We start from the raw sequence: 22,040 nt of genomic DNA on the forward strand, positions 1-22,040 counted from the left end.
GAAAGTCCCCTTTGGAACTGGGAAAACGCACAGTAATGCCAGCTGTCTGCAGCCCCCACACCATCTGGTCCTAGAGCCAGCTAAAGCAGCCAAGGAATTGGTGGAACCTGCCAGTGCAGGAGCAGCGTCAGGGCACACGGCCAAAACCTGCTGAGCCCCTGTTGGAACTTAAATCTGCCCTACCCATTGGAATCTGATGGGAGGGCAGTAGTGATGCTGACATTTACCTTCTTCAGGGGTGAATGCTTCTGATATACCTGTCTTGGTAGGCACAGCATTGTGCAGTTGCACCTGCTGGAGAGACTCAAGCCTCATATTTTGAGCAAGCTTAAACAGAAGCTGAGATTCTTTTAAAATAATAATAATAATAATGGATGGAAAAGACCCTAATATCATTTCAAAATAGCTGGTAGGCTGTGTGATTAATCGGTATGGCTGCTTTCTGTTCAGTATTTGTACCCTATGTATTTACAATTATATCTTCCTAGTGCTGTCTTATAGTCCATTCCACGTATTAATTCCCCTTTTCATAAAGACGTGTCTCCTAAACTTGATTCATTCTTAGCTTCAGCTCATCATCTCTGTCTGTTTTTGAGCCTGCTAACTGCCTGTAGTTTATGGAGTCCCCTTTTTGTATACTTTCCAACATTTTAGGGGAAGATTTCCAAAGTTGCCTAAAGAATTTAGGAGCACAGTCCCTTTAGGTGTCTTTGAAAATCTAGTCATTAAGCCCTAACCCTTTCTCAGAGTTTATAACCCTGCAGACAGTTTATTATCCTTATTTCCCTTGCTTGTGCCACTGTCAGACATAAGAGTTGCTGTCATGTGAATAAATACTTGTGTAGATCTTTGGCATGCTGCACGTGGAATGTTGATGTATCTTTCATGACCTGTCAAAATGATCCCAAATGAATAGGCTGTTTAGTATAGCTGAGGGTATGTCTTCACTACCCACCAGATCGGCGGGCAGCGATCGATGCAGTGGGGATCGATTTATCGCACCTAGTCTAGACGTGATAAATTGATTCCCGAGCATTCTCCCTTCGACTCCTGTACTCCACGCCAGGAGAGGCGCAGGCAGAGTCGACAAGGGAGCAGCAGCAGTCGACTCACCGAGGTGGAGACACCATAGTAAGTGATCTGAGTACGTCGACTTCGGCTATGTTATTCCCATAGCTGAAGCTGCATAACTTAGATCGATTCCCCCGCCACAGTGTAGACCAGGGCTAAGGATCATATTACTGCTGTAAATGCATTAGGTAAAATGTATCCTTCATGTTACTTCATGCTTTTACCCAAGAATAAACTCAGCACACTGTGCTTGCGAATTTGGCTTCTGTTGTGAGTTACTAGTTCCCAAAATCCCTTTTAGGGACTTTGTCATGCAGTCTGCTGGAACAAGAAGTTAAAAGAGCAATTTATTTCCTACTCTTTTGATTTTTAATTTGTTTAACTTTAGAGAACACTTTGTAGTGTATATTTTGCTTAATTGCTATTAAAATGACTTTAAACATTTTGAAGACTTGCAGAAAAAGTCTATTTAATGCAGAATACTGTGTGTTTTTGTTCTGATCACAAATTCAGCACCAGTGCTTGCAAAAGTATACTAATCCCACAAGTATTCTTACTGGTCTTTGCATTCCTGGCCCAGACTGGTTGTGAGATACTGGAGTGTAAAATTGCATCATTCTGATTATGATCTTGATTGCCCTCACTTAATTTCTGACCAGATTATTGGGAGCAGAATTCTCTTCATCTGCTTGGGTCAAAGTCACCATTTTATACTATCTAAAAGCTGGCATTCAGTGCTTTCAGAGGGTATAAACTTATAGCTAATAAGCTTTTAGCTCCAGCTGTTTTCAAGATACCAACTGCTAAAATTTGTGTAGGAATTCAAAAGAGGGGAGAATGAAGATTTATAATTAGAATTGTAAAAACTGGAGATTGAAAGTCTCTTAAATCATTAAGTCTCCCTGGAAATGTGGGGTGGGTGGAGGTTGTCTTGTCCCTAAACACTCACTCTTGCCTTATGGGAAAGCTTTGGATGTCATTCTTTTAACGAACTGATGTATGGGAACAGTTCAGTTTATTTTCTTTTACTTTATTTTGTTGTTGTTGGGTATCTGTACAAGAACAGAATCTGTTCTGTTGCTTATTTCTCCACTTGATGTCATGAATGTCTGTTATTGACAGTGTAATTGGCTTCAGTTGTCATGAGCGATGTCGTAATCAGCTACAGGAGTAGATCAGCATTGCAGAAACAGATTCTGTTTTCATGCAAATATCCCTCATAAGAAATGAGAAATTAAAACTTGAAAATCTCACACATACAGGAAAGAGTTGTTTCTAAATAGAATTTTTTCATCAAGTTTTCATGAGACATTAGCAACCCTTTGAAGGTACTCTGTTCTTATTTTAATTAAATGCTTAGATTTTGTTTAAATAGCTTAATTCTTTCACACTTTCAAAAATTTCCCTTCACAGATGGACCTAATTAAAAAGTTTTTGCTTTACCCAGTAGGTATCTCTACTTAATAACTATTGCACACTGTAGAGTAAATGGCTGATCATCTCACAGTCCTTAATTAAATTATCCTCACAACACTACTGTGTCTTAGGGAAATGCTATAAACCAATATTATAGATAAGGAATTGAGACACAGGTCTCTGCCCAACATTACTCAAAAAGTCCGTGATAGAGTAGAGAATTGAATTCAAGTCTCTAAGTCTCAGGCTGGCACCCCAATCCCTGGGCTGCCCTTCACTGCACAATTTTTAGTGGCATATTTTTGATCTGACCTTGTTGTACAGACCCAATATGTAAACCACTCATATACCATAAATTCTGTTGGGTAGTAATAGAGCCTGTGGTGTTAATTACTTTCGCACACCAACCTGAAAACTATTATAAAAATATTTCATGTGTACACAAAATTAATTCTAAATGGATCTCTGCTGTACATTAATTTTGTTACATGGGTTACCTTGCAATCTTCTCTTTTTCAAAAAGAGGCTCAAATACGGTAGCTTGTTTTTTCCAATGCTCTCACTAGAATTGTCCACTCGGTAATGTGTTTAGCTTTATAAATTAGCACATCCTGTTTTTTTCCAGTCATCAGCTTTGATCAAATACTGTTTGTTTCAATTAAGCATTTGGTAAGTGGCTTTAACAGCAGTTCTTTGTTTGAATAAGCTATAAAGAAGCTTGTTTCATAACACATGCAGCATGCTCAACTTGGTTCAGATCCCATTTAAAAAAATTTACGCAGCATAAAGCAAGCACTTTATCATTTTGCTGGGAAGAAAAATATGTTTGCATAACTAATGAGGTTAAATTAATGTTTATATTTTCAATCCTGTAGATATTATATATTTCTTTAAAAATGCACAAGCCTTATCACCAACCTAAAAATGGCAGTAAGCATGTATGTTTTGTATTCTTTTACAAAATAAGTTTCGTAGTTGTAACAAGCGAACAGTAACTTTTTAATTGATAAAGAAATTAGTTTAGATGCTAATAAACACAGTTTTATATAACTTTGTATTTGATGCAAATTTACAAAAATTCTTTGCTACTCTTCATTTCTTTCACACAGTTAGAAAGTTAAAACGCTTATTCTGAGAGTTTAAAACAAAACTGAACAAGGAGAGAAGACTGGAAGCTGGAAAGGTGGTATTTCCAGTTTACCATGTAAAATGCGTATGTTTAATAAAGCAACTGAGAAGCCAGAAATAACCTTATATCTTGCCACCCTAAGGCAGATCTTACATGTCAGTTCCAAATGTTTTACTCGTTCTGTCATTTGGTAATGCCATTAAAATGCATTTACAAATAGCACTGCTTGAACTGCATTGTTGCGGTGTCTGCAGTAACAACTCCGTCTGCAACTTAAGCAAAGCATTGCCACTCAGCGTAACACAGAGGCTTTAGTCTCCATGTTCACAAACTCCTCTTATATGCACACACCTCCTCTCTCTTTGAGGTCCGTGGGGATTGGATGCATTACAGAGGTAATGAGATAGGAAGATTGTAAACTGACCCCATTCCTTTAATTTTTTTCTTAATTCTGTTTCGTCATTCCTAAATATTCCAACTGCTTTGCAGAATTATTGTTTGAACAGCTTTCTGCCTGTATTCTGCAAGTATTTTTTAGAGTGGTAACCGTGTTGGTCTGTATCAGCAAAAAGAACGAGGAGTGCCTGTGGCAACTTAGAGACTAACAAATTTAGTTATTTTTATTTATTTTTAGTGATTAGCTAACATCTCGTTGCAGTACAGTAGTATAATGAAGCCAGTGTCTCTCATGCATTAGTGCTACTTGTAGGTACATCTGAGCATAAGGTACAATAACATAACTTGAATCTTATTCTAATTTTAGAGCAATATACTTTGCTGCTTACTCAAATTGCAAGGAAAAGTTGAACAATATTTTTGAGCCAGACTCTACCCAGGTACACATGATTTCAGCTGGAGTGGCAGGTAAGGACCTGTAACTTTTTGCCCTCTTTATTCTAGAGGCTTGCTAATGATTGAGAGGCTATGATGAATGTGAAATTATAAAAATAAGAAGTGCCTGAATGATTCTGGATGTAGTAGCTAGATATCTGTGTAGGTGCCTCTTTCCCCTCCTCCTCTCACTCTTTCTCTCTTCACCTCTCCTCTCCCTCCATGTTAAATAGGGAAGCCAGCTTGAGAACAAATGCATAAAACTTGCCCTTTATGTTAATGGGTGTCTGTAACTGTGTATGCGTGAACAAGCTTCTCTAGGAAAACTGGCATGCATATGGTAATTATTTTTGCTTAGCAAACTAGAAACAATGTTGTCTACATTACTGTAAAATTATGGAGAGAAAAATATATTCTATCCCCCGTCCCTTGATTTTTGTTACAACTTTTTTAATGTGCTATATGTTTTGGCTTCTCTGAAATATGCTCATAGGTCTTGGTGAAGTGTACATCTGTCCCATGTTCAAATGCTAAAATATTTCAAGTTTGTTTTAGTGTTAAGTAACCCAGATTGTGGCTATGAAGAGGGATTAGAAATTAGATTGCAGAGTACATTAATATATTGGCCTAGCACCTCTTGAAATCATAAAAAGAACAGGAGTTCTTAAAGACTAACAAATCTATTGTAGCATAAGCTTTCGCAGGCTCCCTCCCAACTCTCAACTCTAGGGTACAGACGTGGGGACCCACATGAAAGACCCCCTGAGCTTATTTCTACCAGCTTAAGTTAAAAACTCCCCAGGCACAAATTCTCCCTTGTACCTTGGGTTTAAGTAACGCTGTCACCACCAAGTGATTTAACAAAGAACAAGGGGAAAGGACCACTTGGAGTTCCTCTTCCCCCTCGATGAAGTGGGCTGTAGCCCACGAAAGCTTATGCTTTAATAAATTTGTTAGTCTCTAAGGTGCCACAAGTACTACTCATTCTTTTTGTGGATACAGACTAACACAGCTGCTACTCTGAAATCATAGAATCAGACTTAGATAGATCCAGAATGAAATGGATCAGTCACTTAAATATAGTCCCTAAAATATTTCCACCAGCACAACAGAGATGCCACTCAATGTTACTTGGTTCGTAATCTTTATTTGGGGGTAGTAAACCAGGGGTATGAAAAGTCAGGTTGGCAAAATTGTGTTGGGGAAGTACAAATATCACTTGCCAGACAATACCTGCTGCTTATGATGTCCCTCATATTTAAATGTAGTAAAAAAATATTTTAAAAATACTATTTATTCTATGCATATTTGAGGGCTGAACTTTGGCCGCTTAAGCACAACAGAAATGAAATTGGCTAATTCACACCAAATTATGTAACCAATATATGATATTTCTTGTCTGTGGTATGGGCTTTAAGAATATCAAATGTGCAGTTAATTGTGATAGACCAGTGGATCAATGTGGAAAACCCTGGAATGTCCTAAAGCAGATAATTGACTGTGGCACATAGAATTCAGTATCTAGATGGGAGACCAAAGTGGCATTAGATCTATGCTTATGTAATATAGTGATGGGTGCCACAGAGAAATCCAAGAGAGATAAATAGTAGTGAGGTTTAACCTTCCCATGATAGAATGAGGTGTTCCCTAAGGCCAGTAGTTTGAGGTTTTTTTAAAAATAGAAAAGGCATGGAACTAATGCCTTCCTGGAGGTTGCAGTATCTTTGCATCACATGGCTGTGGATTTTATGGGTGAGGAGGACTGAAGAGGAAGATAGAACAAAGAAAACTTAATTATAATTCATCCCAATCAATTAACTGCTTCAGAGACCTTGCTTATGTTAAAGCTTTTTCGATTACCTGTGTTCTTTTTTCTTCAGAGAATTTTAAAGAAATGTTATTTTTCTCTTGACAAGGAGCTGAAGACATGAAAATGGATTAGCAATCTTTTTTTTTTTTATTGAAGACCACATATATAATGTATGCAATCCTGCAAATAAATGTAGGTTCTGAATATCCCTGATCCCTGAAAGTTCTTGTACTCATTGCTTCCTGATGAAAAGAACCTCTGTAAATATATACAGTTGCAATGTTCCCAATCCGCAATACTGATTCTGGGTTTGTCAGTTAGTTTTGTATCTGTTCATCGACTTTGTTTCCTACCCCAAAGGCTGATACTGTGATTTGCCTTCATCATTATTGGGTGCTGGATGAACATCCTTGAGCCTTAGTAGCCATCTGCCTGTTTGTGGTTACATTTGGAGGCGCATATTGCACACCAGTTTAATTACTGAGAACACTTTCTCCCATTTCTGTGGCTGTTTTCTTGCAATTATTGTATCAGAGTACTCATGCAGTACTGATGAGCATTAACATTTAGCTTTGCAGTTATGCACCTAAACCACATGGTTGGTGAAACTGAATGCCCAATGCAGATTCACACTGAAGGTAGCTAATTTTCTTTCTTTCTTGAAATAGCCTAGTACAGTATGCTTTAGAAGCCATGTAAAACAAAGTTCTGGGCTAAATATTAATAATCTCTTGATTTTAGCACATTAGGTATTAGTCTGATAGCTACTATAAAGGGCCATAGTTAAAATTTAACATAGCTTCTAGAAAAATGCTAACCTTGTCATTTTTATAATTAATTCTAATAATGTCTTTGAGAAAATGCACTAAAATAAGCTATTAACAATTTTGCGTGCAAGATTTGTATTGCCGTACAATGCAAAGTAACTTGAAAATTAAGAATGCAGTAAATCCTACGATTCTAAATCCCAAGGACAGAATTGTAAACCTCTCTGTAAGTACTAATTTGTTAGCCTCTTGAAACTGTCTCACATTAAAAACTTGTTATGATTGTTTTCTTTCTTAAATTGTATGATGATCAGACAAATTACTTGTTCCACCAAATAGTAAAACTGATCAACTTAAATATACATTTTTGTAGCTGCCATTGGTTTCAGTAGTAAACTGAATTAAGTGATTTCACATAGTATGCTTTTTCTGTTCAGATGGTACTTTTTTGTTTAAAAAGCTTCTAAAATTTAAAGACCACATGTTGCTTTTGTACCATGCAGCTCGTCTTCTGAAACGATGATGTATCCATTGATTTGTTATAGGTAATAATAATTTAATAATAAAAAGACAGTGGTTTGGTGTGTATATATATTTATATCCTCCTTTAAGGAGAATTCAAGATGCTTGTCTTTAATGTTCCTTGAATATTACCTATAGCTGTGGCTCAAGAAAAGAACTTTATTCATTGCCTAACAGTATACTGTGCAGTACAAAATTTGATAAGTACCTATATCTTTTTAAACAGTCAAACTTAATCATGGAACTTACGATGATTTTTGTGAGGCCCTTTGTCTGACCGGGGCCTAGAGCCTTGATTCAGCAAAGCATTTAAGCATGTGTTTATGTTCCAGTGATTTAAAATAAAGTTGTGTGCACGTAGCTGAAGTTAGAATTTGATCCTAAAAGTTTAAACAAGGAGTGGAAGAATTGTCTTCTGCACATGACATTTTAGGAGCAAGGAGAAATTAAGGTACCTTCTTCACTCTTAAAGAAAAAGTTCACTGTAACTTAAGGCTTATAATTCCTAGGCCTTACTCTCCCTTTACAAGATACAAGTAACTCACTGAAATCAATAGCAGTCACTCTTATTCTGTGGCAGATAACTTGTGCCACTGGCCTCTATTAGTAATGGAAACCGCATACAAGTGGAAATTGACACATGTTTAAGCTTTCAGGGAGATCTTCCTTGTAACTGTATACAAGCTTCCAACATTCAGTTCACATCACTTTCATTCCTAAAATATTACACTTTTGTATGAACAAAGATGTTTATAATATACAATTGTACTGCATCCTTTCCAGTCCAGTGGATCATGAGGTTTTTTTCATACTTAGGCTGTGACCGTATAGAAAACATTCCTTAATGGAAACAAAGATATTTTTGTGTCTGTAAAGATGTTTGTTAGTTCCAAAGTTAGTTCCTTCTTTGTTCCAAGGTTGTACCGAAGGATTTAGCACACCATATAAATTCTGCTCTCTGTTACACTTGTGCAACCCTGTTGACGTAACTGAGGCTAGAATTCTCCTTGTTTTTGTCTGTCAGTCTGTCCATTTTGCATTTTTAATTTTAAAAATGATCCACAGGTTAGTTTAAATGAAGTACAATTGCAAATCTTGGCACAGTTAAGGAGAACAGAGTCAGTAAACGTTGTTTGAGTCTGGAATGCAGGAGCCAAATGCAGTTTGTAATAAATTTTTGTGTCAAGTTAGATACTAATTGACTACAGTAGGGAAACATTTTGTTTTTGTGATTTAAACTAAGCAGTATGGACAGAGTATTGCTGAACGAATAGCAAATAAATAAATATATTTGTAGGTCGTTACCCCATTGATGTCAGTGACTTCTGGCAATACGAAGCCTGGCCCTAATGTCAAAAGACATCTAACTATGTTTTCTCAGCTCTGTGTGACAAGGTTAGCATTTTTTTAACTGATTTTTTTGGTTTCTTTTTTTAATATGTGATTATAGGTAAGTATTTACAAGATGTCAATTTGAACTGCTGCAAATGGCAGAAATTTCAGTACTCAGTGCATTTTACAAAAATATTTTAATATCTGTGGCCTGTTCTGATTTTTTTTCTTTCTTTTTTTTTTTTCTAAACTTTTAACCTGAAAAAGTTAGATCTCACAGTAACTACTTCACAAATCCTTCCAATAGGATTCAATTTGTACACATGTGTCTGATGAGGTCACTGCTTGTTGTTATGATACAGAAAAGCCTGTGTCTATTTTAGGCATTTACTGTACATTTCTCCCGTGAAAAGAGTGAGATCGTGTCATCTCATGCTCCCCATCCGCAGGTCACTTCCTGCAGAAATATGGACTAACTTAAACCTCGTGAGTACTGAACTGAGCGTCTCTTGCAGCCTCTAGTGTAAGAACCACACTTTGGGTTTGTAATATCTATTAAATACACAAAATAAGGTGAATGCACTTTTGTTATCTGAATTCCAATTTATGTGCATTGTGCAAAAACATTACTTCTCTTTCACTCTGGAGTAGAGTTTTTTTTTTGTTTTTTTTTAGTGCAGTTCAGGGAAAGGTGGAAAATACCTTTCACTGATAGCTGCCATTTACTTAGCCATGTTGGCTAATTAAAGGTCCCTTGGTGATTATAGCCAGGACATTTGATTTTTCAAAGTATTTCAGAGCTGCATTTAAAATGCTGCAGCTGATATCCTGTGTTGCCATAATGTATCAAAGACATCCTCTTCTTTTACCTCTTTCTTTTTTGGTTGGTTGTTTGGTTGGTTTGTTTTATTTTACTACTTTGGATTTTTAATCCAGCATTACGTATTCACGTGCATCTGTGTCCATTACAGTTGTCTTATGGATAAAGCCAAACTTTCAAAGATGATGCAGAATAGGAATACCTGGGATCTTACCTGTTTTTAGGTCCAAGTCAATTGTTTGGCTCCAGAGATAAACTTAAATAATTGTTTCAATCTGAAATTCAGATATAATTTGCAAAAGGCACTAGACAGCAGACAGCAAAATTAAGAGTGTTATATTGATCAGCATCTCTGATCTGTCCATTTAGTGTTCCCTTTACAAAATTCATGTAAAACTAAAATACAGGATATTTTATCAAGTGACAACATTCACTTGCTCCTAACTTACGAATTACTCAGTTAAAATGTTGATACTATGACATTTGGTACTGTTTACATTTTCAGAGTAAAAGCCACATGAGAGAATGGAGGACACTAGGCCTAGGGAGCCACACACAACACACTAACCTACCCACCTACCTTACTCTGGCGCGGGGGGAGGGGAGGGAGAGGGAGAGAGTTTAAGCTGTCTTGTTCTTAACAGTCGCTCTGCCACACGCTTCCTTTGTGACATAAGACAAGTTATTTAGGCCTCTGTTATCAAAAGTGTCCAAAAATTTTGAATGCTTCCATTTTTGGGTGCTTTACTTGAGGCCCACAGGGTCTGATTTTTCAGAAGTACTCACTACCCTCAGTATCTTGTGAGAATCAGGCCTCAAATTGGACACCCACAATAATTGGACACTGATGGCAAGATTGGGCCATTCTTTAAAATAGGAATAATGCTTCCTTACCACACAGGGCTGTTGTAAGGTTAAGTTAATGAATGATTTGAGGTGTTCTGATACTGTGGTGATGAGTATAGGAAAGCCCATGAGTTAAATACAACAAAGAACATGTCACAGAACAGCTTAGAATGGGCATTCCTAGACAGGATGGGACCTAGCTACGTCTCATCCCAGCCTGCATGTATTGACAATGGACAGAGGCCAGCAGTGGGTGGAATTAAACTGCATCTTTTCCAAATGACTAGCAAGGGCCATTCCTGCTTCTGCCTGAGGGGGAGGTACAGTAACTCCAGCCACTCCTACTCAGATGTTGCATCTCCATCTCACTCCACTACCTCCTCCGTATGGCTCCGCGGCCAAGAGCTTTACCTGAACCCTGTGAGATTGATTATCTTGGGTCAATAGGACAGGAGGAGACTTGGAGGAGTAAATAATTATTACAAATGCAATCTAGGGGTAACACAGTCAGGCATATCCTCTTTAATATAGAAGCATTTAATTAAATAGGAAAATTAATGAATACCAGGGGTGAGTGAAATACCTTTTTGTCTTGCTGTCTGATTTTAAAATTTAGTGTGTAAGTGAAAGGTTATAAACCTAAGTCACTGGACCAGAATCTGCTCTCATATTAGTAGGGGCCTACCAATTTCACAGCCGTATAAAACATGTAATGAACCGTGAAATAAGCCCTTCCCATGAAATCTGATCTCCCCGAAATCAGCCGGGCTGGGGAGGGACAGGACTTGTCCTTCTCCTGCATGGCTGTTATGGGGGGAGATCAGACCCGCCTCCACAAGCAGTGCAGAAGTGAGGGTGATACACTTCTGTGCTGAGCAGCCACAGAGCTGGGCTCCAGGCTGCTGCTCCCCATGGCTGTTGCCGGAGCTCGGGGCACCTGGGCTTGGGGTTATCACTCCCCACGGCTCCTGCTATGGCTCAGGGCATCCCAGCGCTGGGGCTTCCACCCACTACTCCCCCATGTGGCTCCTGCTGGGGTTCTGGGTGCCTGGAGCTGGGGGTGTAGTGGCTGCAGCTCCTGCCCAGGCTCAGGGACCTGGACTGGGGGCTGCATCCCCCACCGCTCCAGTCCCTGCAGATCCTGCCTGGCTCTGGGTTGCTTCTCCCCACCCCCCCACCCCACCCCACGACTCCCGCCCGGGCTGTGGGTGCCTGGGCTTGGAGCTGCTGCCCCCCAGCACCGTGACTCCTGCCAGGGCTGGAGGTGCAATGACTGCGGGTCCTGCCCAGGCTCAGGGACCTGGGCTGGGGGCTGCCATCCCCCACGTTTCCAGCTGGGACTTGGGGTTTTCACCAGCCTCAGCTCCTGTCCAAGCTTCACTTCCCCCACCCCCACCCTGCCGGTGGCTCCAAATCAGGCTCAGGGTGCCTGGGCTCAGGACTGCTGCCCCCTATGGCTCCTGCCCAGGCTCCAGGCTGCCCAAGCTTGGGGTTTCAACTCCTGCCAGAGCTGGGGCACCTATTTTTCAAATTGTCCAGGGGCCCTGGGCTTCGGCCCCATGGGCCCATACGTTAATCCATTACTGGCCCTGACTAGCGGCTTGGAGCCCCTGGGTGGGGTGCTCGCAGCAGCACTGGGGAGATGAGACCTACCTCCACCTCCAGGAGCCTCCTCCAGGTATAGGAAAATCTGCAGCTGAAGTGAGTATGGCAATCCTGCAACCCCCCTACAACAGCTTTGGAACTCCCCCCCCCCAAAAAAAATTCCCTTTTGAATCAGGACCCCCACAATTACAACATAGTGAAGTTTCAGATGTAAACGTCTGAAATTGACCAATTTTAAGACCTTGTAGCTGTGAAACTGACTAACTGTGGATTTGTTAGGGCCCTACACATTAATGTAAATTTCCTGTTTTTGGTGCAGATACTTCAGATTAACAGTGGCATGACTGAGAGCAGAATTTGGCCCTGTGTTTTCCTGTTTAGTGTTCTTTTTAACTGAAGGTATTTTTCTGGAAAAGAGATCTTTTCCTGAAAGTTCACATGCTCCTGCTCTTATTTCTCCACCTTAAATCAAAATCTTTGGCTTGAAAATGCATTCCTTCCAACCACAACCCATTGTGATGTTCTTGTGTAAAGATTATGATTTAAGGTAGGGAATAAGCAAATTCTGTTAATGATAATAAATACTGTTACAGAAATTAAGAATATATAAAGGGCTTGGTTACCCTCCAGCTCTTACATTAGCATGAATCAGTCGTAACTCCAGTGAAATCCATGAAGTTGTAAGAGGCACATATGTAAGAGGCACATACTCTGGTGTAAGAGGCACATGCTCTTGTAATAAGAGTTGTTTCTAAGGGGATTTTCTTTTTACAGATATTTTACACCATGCCCTTTTATGGACATTCTAACCCATCACTAACGCTAATTGGGTCTAATTCTCCATTGCCTTCTATATTGTGTAGTTATTTACAGATGTGCCAACTGGGTGTAAAATACTACCATTCTGTTTTGATAGCATTTTACACTTCCTGCACAGGTTTAAAGTACTGTGCATACAGTAACACCAAGGCACTTGTGCTTGTTTAGTTAAACCGAAAATCAAACTATCCTCATAAAACATAATCAAATAAGAGTACTTTTCGGTATATGCACTGGTAGCTTTAAAAATGCAAGTTACATGAAGATACTTAATTGGGAGGGCATTGAAGGAGTTTGTTTGAACACATTGACGTGAAAGATTATAAACCTAAGTCTGTCGCTCCCCACGGCTCCTGCTATGGCTCAGGGCATCCTGAGAGATTAAATTGTGTTTATTAGTTTTCTACCACTTTGGTACAGCACTGCAGCTATATCTTTGGAGGTATTTGAATGATCTTAGTAGCTGTTAAGAAGCATAGGTAGTTAAGGTTATTTTTGTAGTGCAATTTGGGATCTCAAATTAGGATTTAATCCATTTTTTAAAATGTAATAAACTCCAAAATAAATTTTAAAACAGTTAAGATCCTTTGGCATTTCTGTTTTTGAGTACTTCAGTCATTTGTGTACAAGTTTCCAGTGTAAACGTAGATGGTGATTGAACAGAAGTAACTGGTCTGCAAGCAGTTCTGCTTAAATATGTGTAATTGTAAATGATCTTCTTAAACAAACTTATCAAAGCCCTGTTTTGTGTAGCTGAAGTGCACATCAGAAATGCACTGAACAAGATACTCTTTGACACTTTCCCAGGCCCCTGAGTCCATCTGCTTGCAGATACGCAAGTAATGTGTGTCACTCAGGAAACACAAAGTATCAAAATTAATCTTTTGCTGCTTGGCAAATGTCCAGCTCTTCCTTTTCTCTGTTCCCTCCTGCAGACATGTCACCTGATTAATGGTGCATGTATGGTACTACAAAATTAAATTTATCCAGAGTTACATCTTACTCTGCTTGGTTGTGCAGGAGCAAGAGAAGCTTTTTTTTTTTTTTTTTTTTTTCAAGTGGACAGAAAACAAAAACTTTGAGAATTAGCCCTAATGCAAACCCAAATAGCTGCTGTCTGACTAGTTAGTAGTAGATATGCAATCCGTTTTTTAAAACTATTTTAAAGTTTTTATGCTTGTACAAGTATTCCTGGGGCCAACCAACAATCCTTGCTTTTGAATAGTAAATAAAACATTGGAATATTAATAAACTCTCCAATTTAACTATAGTTCAATATTAAAAGGTCTTTAATGTCCAGTAACTTGTGCCTTTTAGCTGCATCGTAGTAGACATTATTCATTTTGCATGCTTTTAAACTCAGATTGTATTTCAGGTAGTAAATTAAGTCTGCAGAGAGTATTTTTATACTATTTCAATTCACTTCAGTTACATTTGCAATGTGCTTTTATTAAAACATTTCCAAATTAATTGACTAATATCAGTTTAGCTAGCTAGTCTTGCTGTTCAAAGGTGTCAAAAAGGGATGTGTATGAATAGATTGGCATAGAAATGTGTACAATTGGGATTTTTTTTTTAATATCAAGAACCTTTTTTGCTAAGAATTGAACATATGAAATGTCAGTGTAAAAAAAAAAAAGAGAGAGAGTTTTGGCTCTGGACTTGTAAAAGTAATAAAATATCAGTAGAGGCCTACAATAGAAACGTTTTTAAAAATCAGTGTAGTCTTGAGGGGTTTTTTTCTCATGGACTGTACTTATTGTGTACATTTAACTTTTAACTAAGTTTGTGGTTTTTTTCATCACATTATCAAACCTAATTTTCTTTTAAATATTTGTTTAGGTTTTACTGCAATCACAGCGACCAATCCGATTTGGCTAATAAAGACGCGATTGCAGCTCGATGCAAGGTAAAGAATCCTTTTAATACTAGGAAGGTTTACCAATTTTATTGTCTAATAATTGAAATAGTAGGATGCTATTAAATTGATTCTCTCCTCTAAACTGTGAGTGGTTTTTATAGTCAGGATTTCAGTTGGTAAGGCCACACATTAACCTGATTCTAAGGGTATGTCTACACTACGAAATTAGGTCGATTTTTTTTAGAAAGCGATTTTATACAGTCCATTGTGTGTGTCCCCACACTAATGCACTAAGCACATTAAGTTGGCGGAGTGTGTCCACAGTACCGTGGCTAGCGTCGACTTTCGGAGCGTTGCACTGTGGGTAGCTATCCCACAGTTCCCGTAGTCTCCACCACCCGCTGGAATTCTGGGTTGAGCTCCCAATGCCTGATGGGGCAAAAATGTTGTCGCGGGTGGTTTTGGGTACATATCATCAGTCGCCCCTCCCTCCATGAAAGCAATGACATACAATCGTTTCACACCTTTTTTCCGTGCGGGCACCATACTGCTTTCAGCAGACGGTGCAGTAGGACTGCTAACCGTCATCGTCATCCACCGCTTCCACTGCCACTCTGCTCTCCTGGTGGTCTTGCAGGGCTGCTTCCGCTGCAACTCTGCTCGGCTGCTCTTGTCTCGCCATGCCACGGCAAGCGTGCAGTCCGCTCAGCTGTTGTGTCCTGGCAGCAGACGGTCCAGTAGGTCTGCAAAACTGATTATCCAACCAGCACTTCCCTTGCAACTCTGCTCTCCTGCAGACACCATACCACAGCAAGCATGGAGCCCGCTCAGATCACCGCGGCAGTTATGAGCATTGTAAACGCCTCGCGCGTTATCATGCCATATATGCAGAACCAGAAGCTGCAAAAGCCGACGAGGAGGCGATGGCAGCGCAGTGATAAGAGTGACGAGGACACGGACACAGACTTCTCTCAAAGCATGGGCCCCGGCAATTCGGCCATCTTGGTGGCAATGGGGCAGGCTCATGCCATGGAATGCCGATTCTGGGCCCGGGAAACAAGCACAGACTGATGGGACCGCATCGTGTTGCAGGTCTGGGATGATTCTCAGTGGCTGCAAAACTTTTGCATGCGTACTTTCATGGAACTTTGTGACTTGCTTTCCCCTGCCCTGAAGCACAAGAATACCAAGATGAGAGCAGCCCTCACAGCTCACAAGCAAGTGGCGATAGCCCTCCGGAAGCTTGCAATGCCAGACAGCTACTGGTCAGTTGGGAATCAATTTGGAGTGGGTAAATCTACTATGGGAGCTGCTGTGATCCAAGCAACCAGCGCAGTCACTGAGCTACTGCTATCAAGGGTAGTGACTCTGGGAAATGTGCAGGTCATAGTGGATGGCTTTGCTGCAATGGGATTCCCTAACTGTGGTGGGGCGATAGATGGAACGCATATCCCTATCTTGGGACAGTACCACCAAGGCAGCCAGTACATAAACCGAAAGGGGTACTTTTCAATGGTGCTGCAAGCACTGGTGGATCACAAGGGATGTTTCACTGACATCAGCGTGGGATGGCCAGGAAAGGTACATGACACTTGTATCTTCAGGAACTCTGGTCTGTATGAACAGCTGCAGCAAGGGACTTACTTTCCGGACCAGAAAATAACCGTTTGGGATGTTGAAATGCCTATAGTTATCCTTGGGGACCCAGCCTACCCCTTAATGCCATGGCTCATGAAGTCATACGCAGGCACCCTAGACAGTAGTAAGGAGCAGTTCAACTATAGCCTGAGCAAGTGCAGAATGGTGGTAGAATGTGCATTTGGACATTTTAAAGTTCGCTGGCGCAGTTTACTGACTTGGTTAGACCTCAGCAAAACCAATATTCCCATTGTCATTACTGCTTGCTGTGTGCTCCACAATATCTGTGAGAATAAGGGGAAAGAAGTTTATGGCGGGGTGGGAAGTTCAGACAAATCTCCTGGCCGCTGATTATGCGCAGCCAGACACCAAGGTGGTTAGAAGAGCACAGCAGGGCGCGCTGCGCATCAGAGAAGCTTTGAAAACCAGATTCATGGCTGACCAGGTTACGATGTGACAGTTCTGTTTGTTCCTCCTTGATGAAAACCTGCCCCCTTGGTTCACTCTACTTCCCTGTAAGCCAACCACCCTCCTCTCCCCTCTTCGATCACCACTTGCAGAGGCAATAAAGTCATTGTTGTTTCAAATTCATGCATTCTTTATTAATTCGTCACACAAATAGAGAGATAACTGCCAAGGTAGCCTGGGAGGGCTGGGGGAGGAGGGAATGACAAGGCCACACTGCACTTCAAAACTTATTGAATGCCAGCCTTCTGTTGCTTGGGCAGTCCTCTGGGATGGAGTGGTTGGGTGCCCGGAGGGCCTCTCCCTCCCCCACCCGCACCCCGCATTCTTGGGCATCTGGGTGAGGAGGCTATGGAACTTGGGGAGGAGGGTAGGAAGTTATACAGGGGGTGCAGTGGCGGTCTGTGTCTTTCCGCCAGCTCTCCTGTTGCTCCCGCCACCTGTACTATCGCACATCCCTCATGTCCTCACATTCATTTTGTGCTTTCCTGGACTCTGGCATTGTCTGCCTCCACACATTCTGCTGGGCTCTTTCAGTTTGGGTGGACTGCATGAGCTCAGAGAACATTTCATCGCGAGTGTGGGTTTTTTCGCCTTCTTATCTGCGCTAGCCTCTGGGACAGAGATGCTAGTGGCAATGTTGAAACATTTGCAGCTGCGAGAGGAAAAAAAGGGAGAGTAAAATTGAAAAAGACACATTGGCCACTTAAAAGGAGGGGCTGATGTTTTCGGGTTAACATGCAGCACAAACCCAACTAACCCCCCTCGCCCTCCACACAGACATCCAATTCTCTGGAATGATTGCTTCACCTCTCCCCACACCGTGTGGCTAACAGTGGGGATGATTTCTTTTCAGCCACAGGCAAACAGCCCAGCAGGAACAGCCATCTCTGAATGTCCCCTTAATAAAATTCCCCTATTTCAACCAGGTGACCATGAATGATATCACTCTCCTAAGGATAACACAGAGGGATAAAGAACGGATGTTGCTTGAATGCCAGCAAACATCGGGACCACACACTGCCATGCTTTCTTATGCAATGATTCCAGACTACATGCTACTGGCCTGCTGTGGTAAAGTGTCCTACCCTGGAGGACGCAATAAGGCTGCCCCCTCTCCTCCCCCAGCCCCCCGAAACCTTTTGCAAAGGCTTTGGGAGCACCTCCAAGAGAGCTTTATTGAGATGTCCCTGGAGGATTTCCGCCACATCCCCAGACATGTTTACAGACTTTTCCAGTAGCTGTACTGGCCTCGAATGCATCCCAAGTCTTCAGGGCAAATTAATCATTAAACATGCTTGCTTTTAAACCATGTATTATATTTACAAAAGTACATTCACCAGAGGTGCCTTCTCCGCCTTCAAGGTCCAGGAGCCCTGGTTGGGAGGGTACAGTCTCCAGAGTGATAAACAGTTCCTGGCTGTCGGGGAGAACGGTTTCTCTGCTTGCCTGGTGTGTGCTGTCTTCAACTTCCCCCTCCTCATCATCTTCCTCGTCCCCAAAATCCTCATCCTTGTTGTGTGAGACTCCCTTGCAGGAGTCCACATATAGAGGTGGGGTAGTTGTAGGTTTTCTTCAGTTTTTTGGTAGGCTTGCCTCAGCTCCTTAAGTTTCACGGCACTGCTGCGGGTCCCTGTGATAGCCTCTGTCCTTCATGCCCAGGTTACTATTAAATTTCTCAGATTCTATCAGTTCAATCAAGGTTCACCTTGCTACAAGTTCAGCATGCCACCCTCCAGTTCAGTAATACTCTGTATCCTTGGAAATTGTTAAAGGGAGTTTTTCTGGTGGTCCTTATGCAAGCAGGAAACTCCAAGTGCTTAGGGCCAACCCTCATTACATGATAATCCACAGAGATAAAGTGATTTTAAGATTTCAACATAAACTTATTTCTAGAATTGCCTCTGAATGTCATCTAAAGCAGTTGTTCCTCCTATCTTCTTTCCTAAACCCTCCTCCACTCCAAGGGAAAAGAAACTGCACACTATGGACATCACCAGGGCCCTGTTATATTATCTGGATAAAATGAGAACTTTTAAAGTACCTCTGCACTGCAATTGGGAATGTGCATCCTGGCTTGGGTAGACAAACTTGCACTAGTTTCACTTGATCCTGCACTGAATAGTCCCTATGGTGACAGATAGCTGGATTAGGACTGCCAACTTTCTAATTGCAGAAAACTGAATACCCTTGCCCTGCCCCTTCCTCAAGGCCCCGCCCTGCCACTCCATCCCCACCTCCCTCCATTGCTTGCTCTCCCCCACCTTCACTCACTCACTCATTTTCACCGGGCTGGGGCAGGGAGTTGCGGTGGTGGGGGAGGGCCCTGGGATGGGGCTGGGTATGAGGGGCTTAGGGTGAAGGAGGGGGCTCCTAGCAGGAAGGTGGGGCCAAGCAGTTCAGAATTTGCGGAGGAGGCTCTGGGATGGGGCAGGGGGTTGCATGGTGGGAGAGGGTATGCGCTCTGGGCTGAGGGTGCGGGCTCTGGGGTGGGTTCAGGGATGAGGGATTTGGGGTGCAGGAGGGGTTCCAGGCTTGGGCTGAGGTGTGTCCAAGCTGTGGTGGCTAGATCAAGCTTCCACCCATGCTGCAATGTCCACACTGATATTTTTAGTGCGTTGCCGCTAGTTTTCCTCAAGCTTGTCTGTCTGCCCAGGCTGGGACGCTGGCTCCTTGCTTTAGTGTAGCTGTACACCTAGACGATGCCCTCACCTCTTTATTACATTAAGCAAGGTAGTTAAAGAACAAGCATATCTAAATGGATTATGCAGTGTATTTCTGTCTGACACCAAATGGCAGGAGGACCCGTTCCTCCTAACATCAAGACTCACTCCACTAAAACCCAGGCTGCAGCCTCTATACGTTTCAGAAATATCCCTGTATCTGAAACATGCAAAGCAGTCACTTTGGAGTAATCCTCTTGTTTTTATTAAACATCATTGACCTGGCCTCCAGATCAGAAGCAAAATTTGTGTCATCAGTTTTACATTCAGTCTTTAGCTAGTGGTAGTTAAATCCCACCTTGCATGTGGGCCCTGCTTGCTAGCCTCCTGAAGTGGGGATCCACAAGACAAAATTCTGGAAGAATCAGTTACTGTAAGGCAAGGAACTATTCTATATAGGCCAAAGTTCATATGCCTTAATTCAGAAAGGCGTCAGGGCAACATAAAATACAGTCCCAAATGTCTCTAGCAGTAGTTAAAGGGCAATGTCCTGCATTATTTGTACAATTTACTCAATACTACAAGAGACCTCTGGTGGCAGAATCTATTTAAGTGATGCAGGTAGCCAATGAATTGTGGATTCATACTCCTTCTGTATAACTCCATGTTAAGTGTATTTTCTCCACTTGTACTTTGTGAAACATCAGCAAGTGGAAACAAGTTTATTAAATTAATCCATTATTAACTGATCCTGTGTTACATTATGTGCGGTATATACACATTGTTTTATTTTCTAATATAAATGATCAGCTGAACTTTCATGTGCAAGTTGGGGATGTTGAGGACTAAAACTTTCTTTTTGTGTCCTACAAGTACAAAATCTGCTGGACCCAGTGTGCATAATTATTTGACCTCAATTGTGGCTTAGTGGGATCAGTTTATATAATGAATTACTGTTTAATGGTTTGTTTGCTCCTTTTGACGTTAAGCTATTGTCTTGTAATAAGTAACATACTGTAGGTAACTGGGGCTTTCAGCTCCTTAGTCTTAACTTTCAAATGGTCGTGCATTTATATACCTTGGTTGTCTCTGGTTCAGGCTGATTTTTCTTAAACACTTTTGAATTGGAGCTTCTTTGCATTGCTTTTCCAGCTATATCCAAAGGTCTCATGTTTATAGCAAAACACTATGTAATTAATCATTTAAAATTATTATTGTGAACCAGTTCAATGTTCCTTCTCTTTCAGGAATCGTGGAGAAAAGCGAATGAGTGCTTTCGAATGTGTGCGAAAAGTCTATCATTCAGATGGAATTAAAGGCTTTTACAGAGGAATGTCGGCCTCCTACGCAGGCATATCTGAGACTGTTATTCATTTTGTTATTTACGAGAGTATTAAGCGAAAACTACTGGAATTTAAGACTGCTTCTAGTATGGACAATGAGGATGAATCTGTAAAAGAAGCTTCAGACTTTGTTGGAATGATGATGGCTGCTGCCACTTCCAAAACCTGTGCCACATCGATAGCATATCCACATGGTAAGGGCAAAGTTGTTCCTTAAGAGCCTGAGCCAAAGCCCAAAGAAGTCAGCAGGAGCCTTTTGATTGATTTTCAGCGTGCTCTGGATCAGGTCTCAGTAAAGGAATACTTTGTTTTAGCTACACTTCTGTCTATTGTTTGGTTTAGAAAATTGGCATGGGCAATTTATGATTCAGCAAATCAGCCAGAGGCTACAGTATTCAGAAATCAGCATAAAAGTATTTCTAAACAGATATTTAGTCTGATCCCTTTGGGCAGTAACATTAATTTATACCAAGGAACAGCTGCAATCCAGTCCACACGGGTTCAGGGACACTAAGCCTTTGTTTGGACTCCTATATTATGCTCATTATTTGTGTAAGTTTCAAGTAACTAATCAACAGAGCTCTTGCTTTTCCTTTTTAATGTTTTGGGAGATATGTCAGCAAGATCTCCAATCTTTCACTATGCCATTCTTTTGCTCAGTTTTCCCCAGTAATGCTGCTTACTCTGTCTCAATCTAGTAAAGCACTTAAGAATGTGCTTAATTTTAAGGTGAAACAGTTGTGATTATTCACATGCTTAAGTGGTTTGTTTGACCTGGGCCACTCAAAGCACCATTACTTCACCTCATTAACTGGGCATCTGGAAGTAGCTAAACTTTTAGGCTATTTTGCTCTTGAAAGGACATGGCTTGTCTTTTTTTCTTCCAGATTCCCAGCCCAGGTAATTGCCGTGTTGGCTTTTTTACCTACAGTAACTCCTCACTTAATGTTGTAATTATGTTCCTGAAAAATGCGACTTTAAGCAAAATGATGTTAAGCAAATCCAATTTCCCCATAAGAATTAATGTAAATGGGGGGTTAGGTTCCAGGGAATTTTTTTTCACCAGACAAAAGACTATACACACACACAGTATAAGTTTTAA

At 41.1% G+C, this 22,040-nt stretch overlaps 1 protein-coding gene across 7 annotated transcripts in view; it reads left to right on the forward strand.

Moving 5' to 3' along the window:
* Positions 1–22,040, forward strand: part of SLC25A36 (solute carrier family 25 member 36) — a 64,669-nt gene that overhangs the window by 37,082 nt on the left and 5,547 nt on the right. For all 7 annotated transcript variants that reach the window (XM_073359968.1, XM_073359966.1, XM_073359969.1 and 4 more), the window contains 3 exons: positions 4,380–4,480; positions 14,811–14,877; positions 20,843–21,132. In XM_073359968.1, coding sequence (XP_073216069.1) covers positions 4,380–4,480; positions 14,811–14,877; positions 20,843–21,132 — 458 coding nt within the window. The remainder of the gene's footprint in view (positions 1–4,379; positions 4,481–14,810; positions 14,878–20,842; positions 21,133–22,040) is intronic.

Source organism: Lepidochelys kempii, chromosome 9 (assembly GCF_965140265.1).
Source record: "Lepidochelys kempii isolate rLepKem1 chromosome 9, rLepKem1.hap2, whole genome shotgun sequence".
Taxonomy (NCBI): domain Eukaryota; kingdom Metazoa; phylum Chordata; order Testudines; family Cheloniidae; genus Lepidochelys; species Lepidochelys kempii.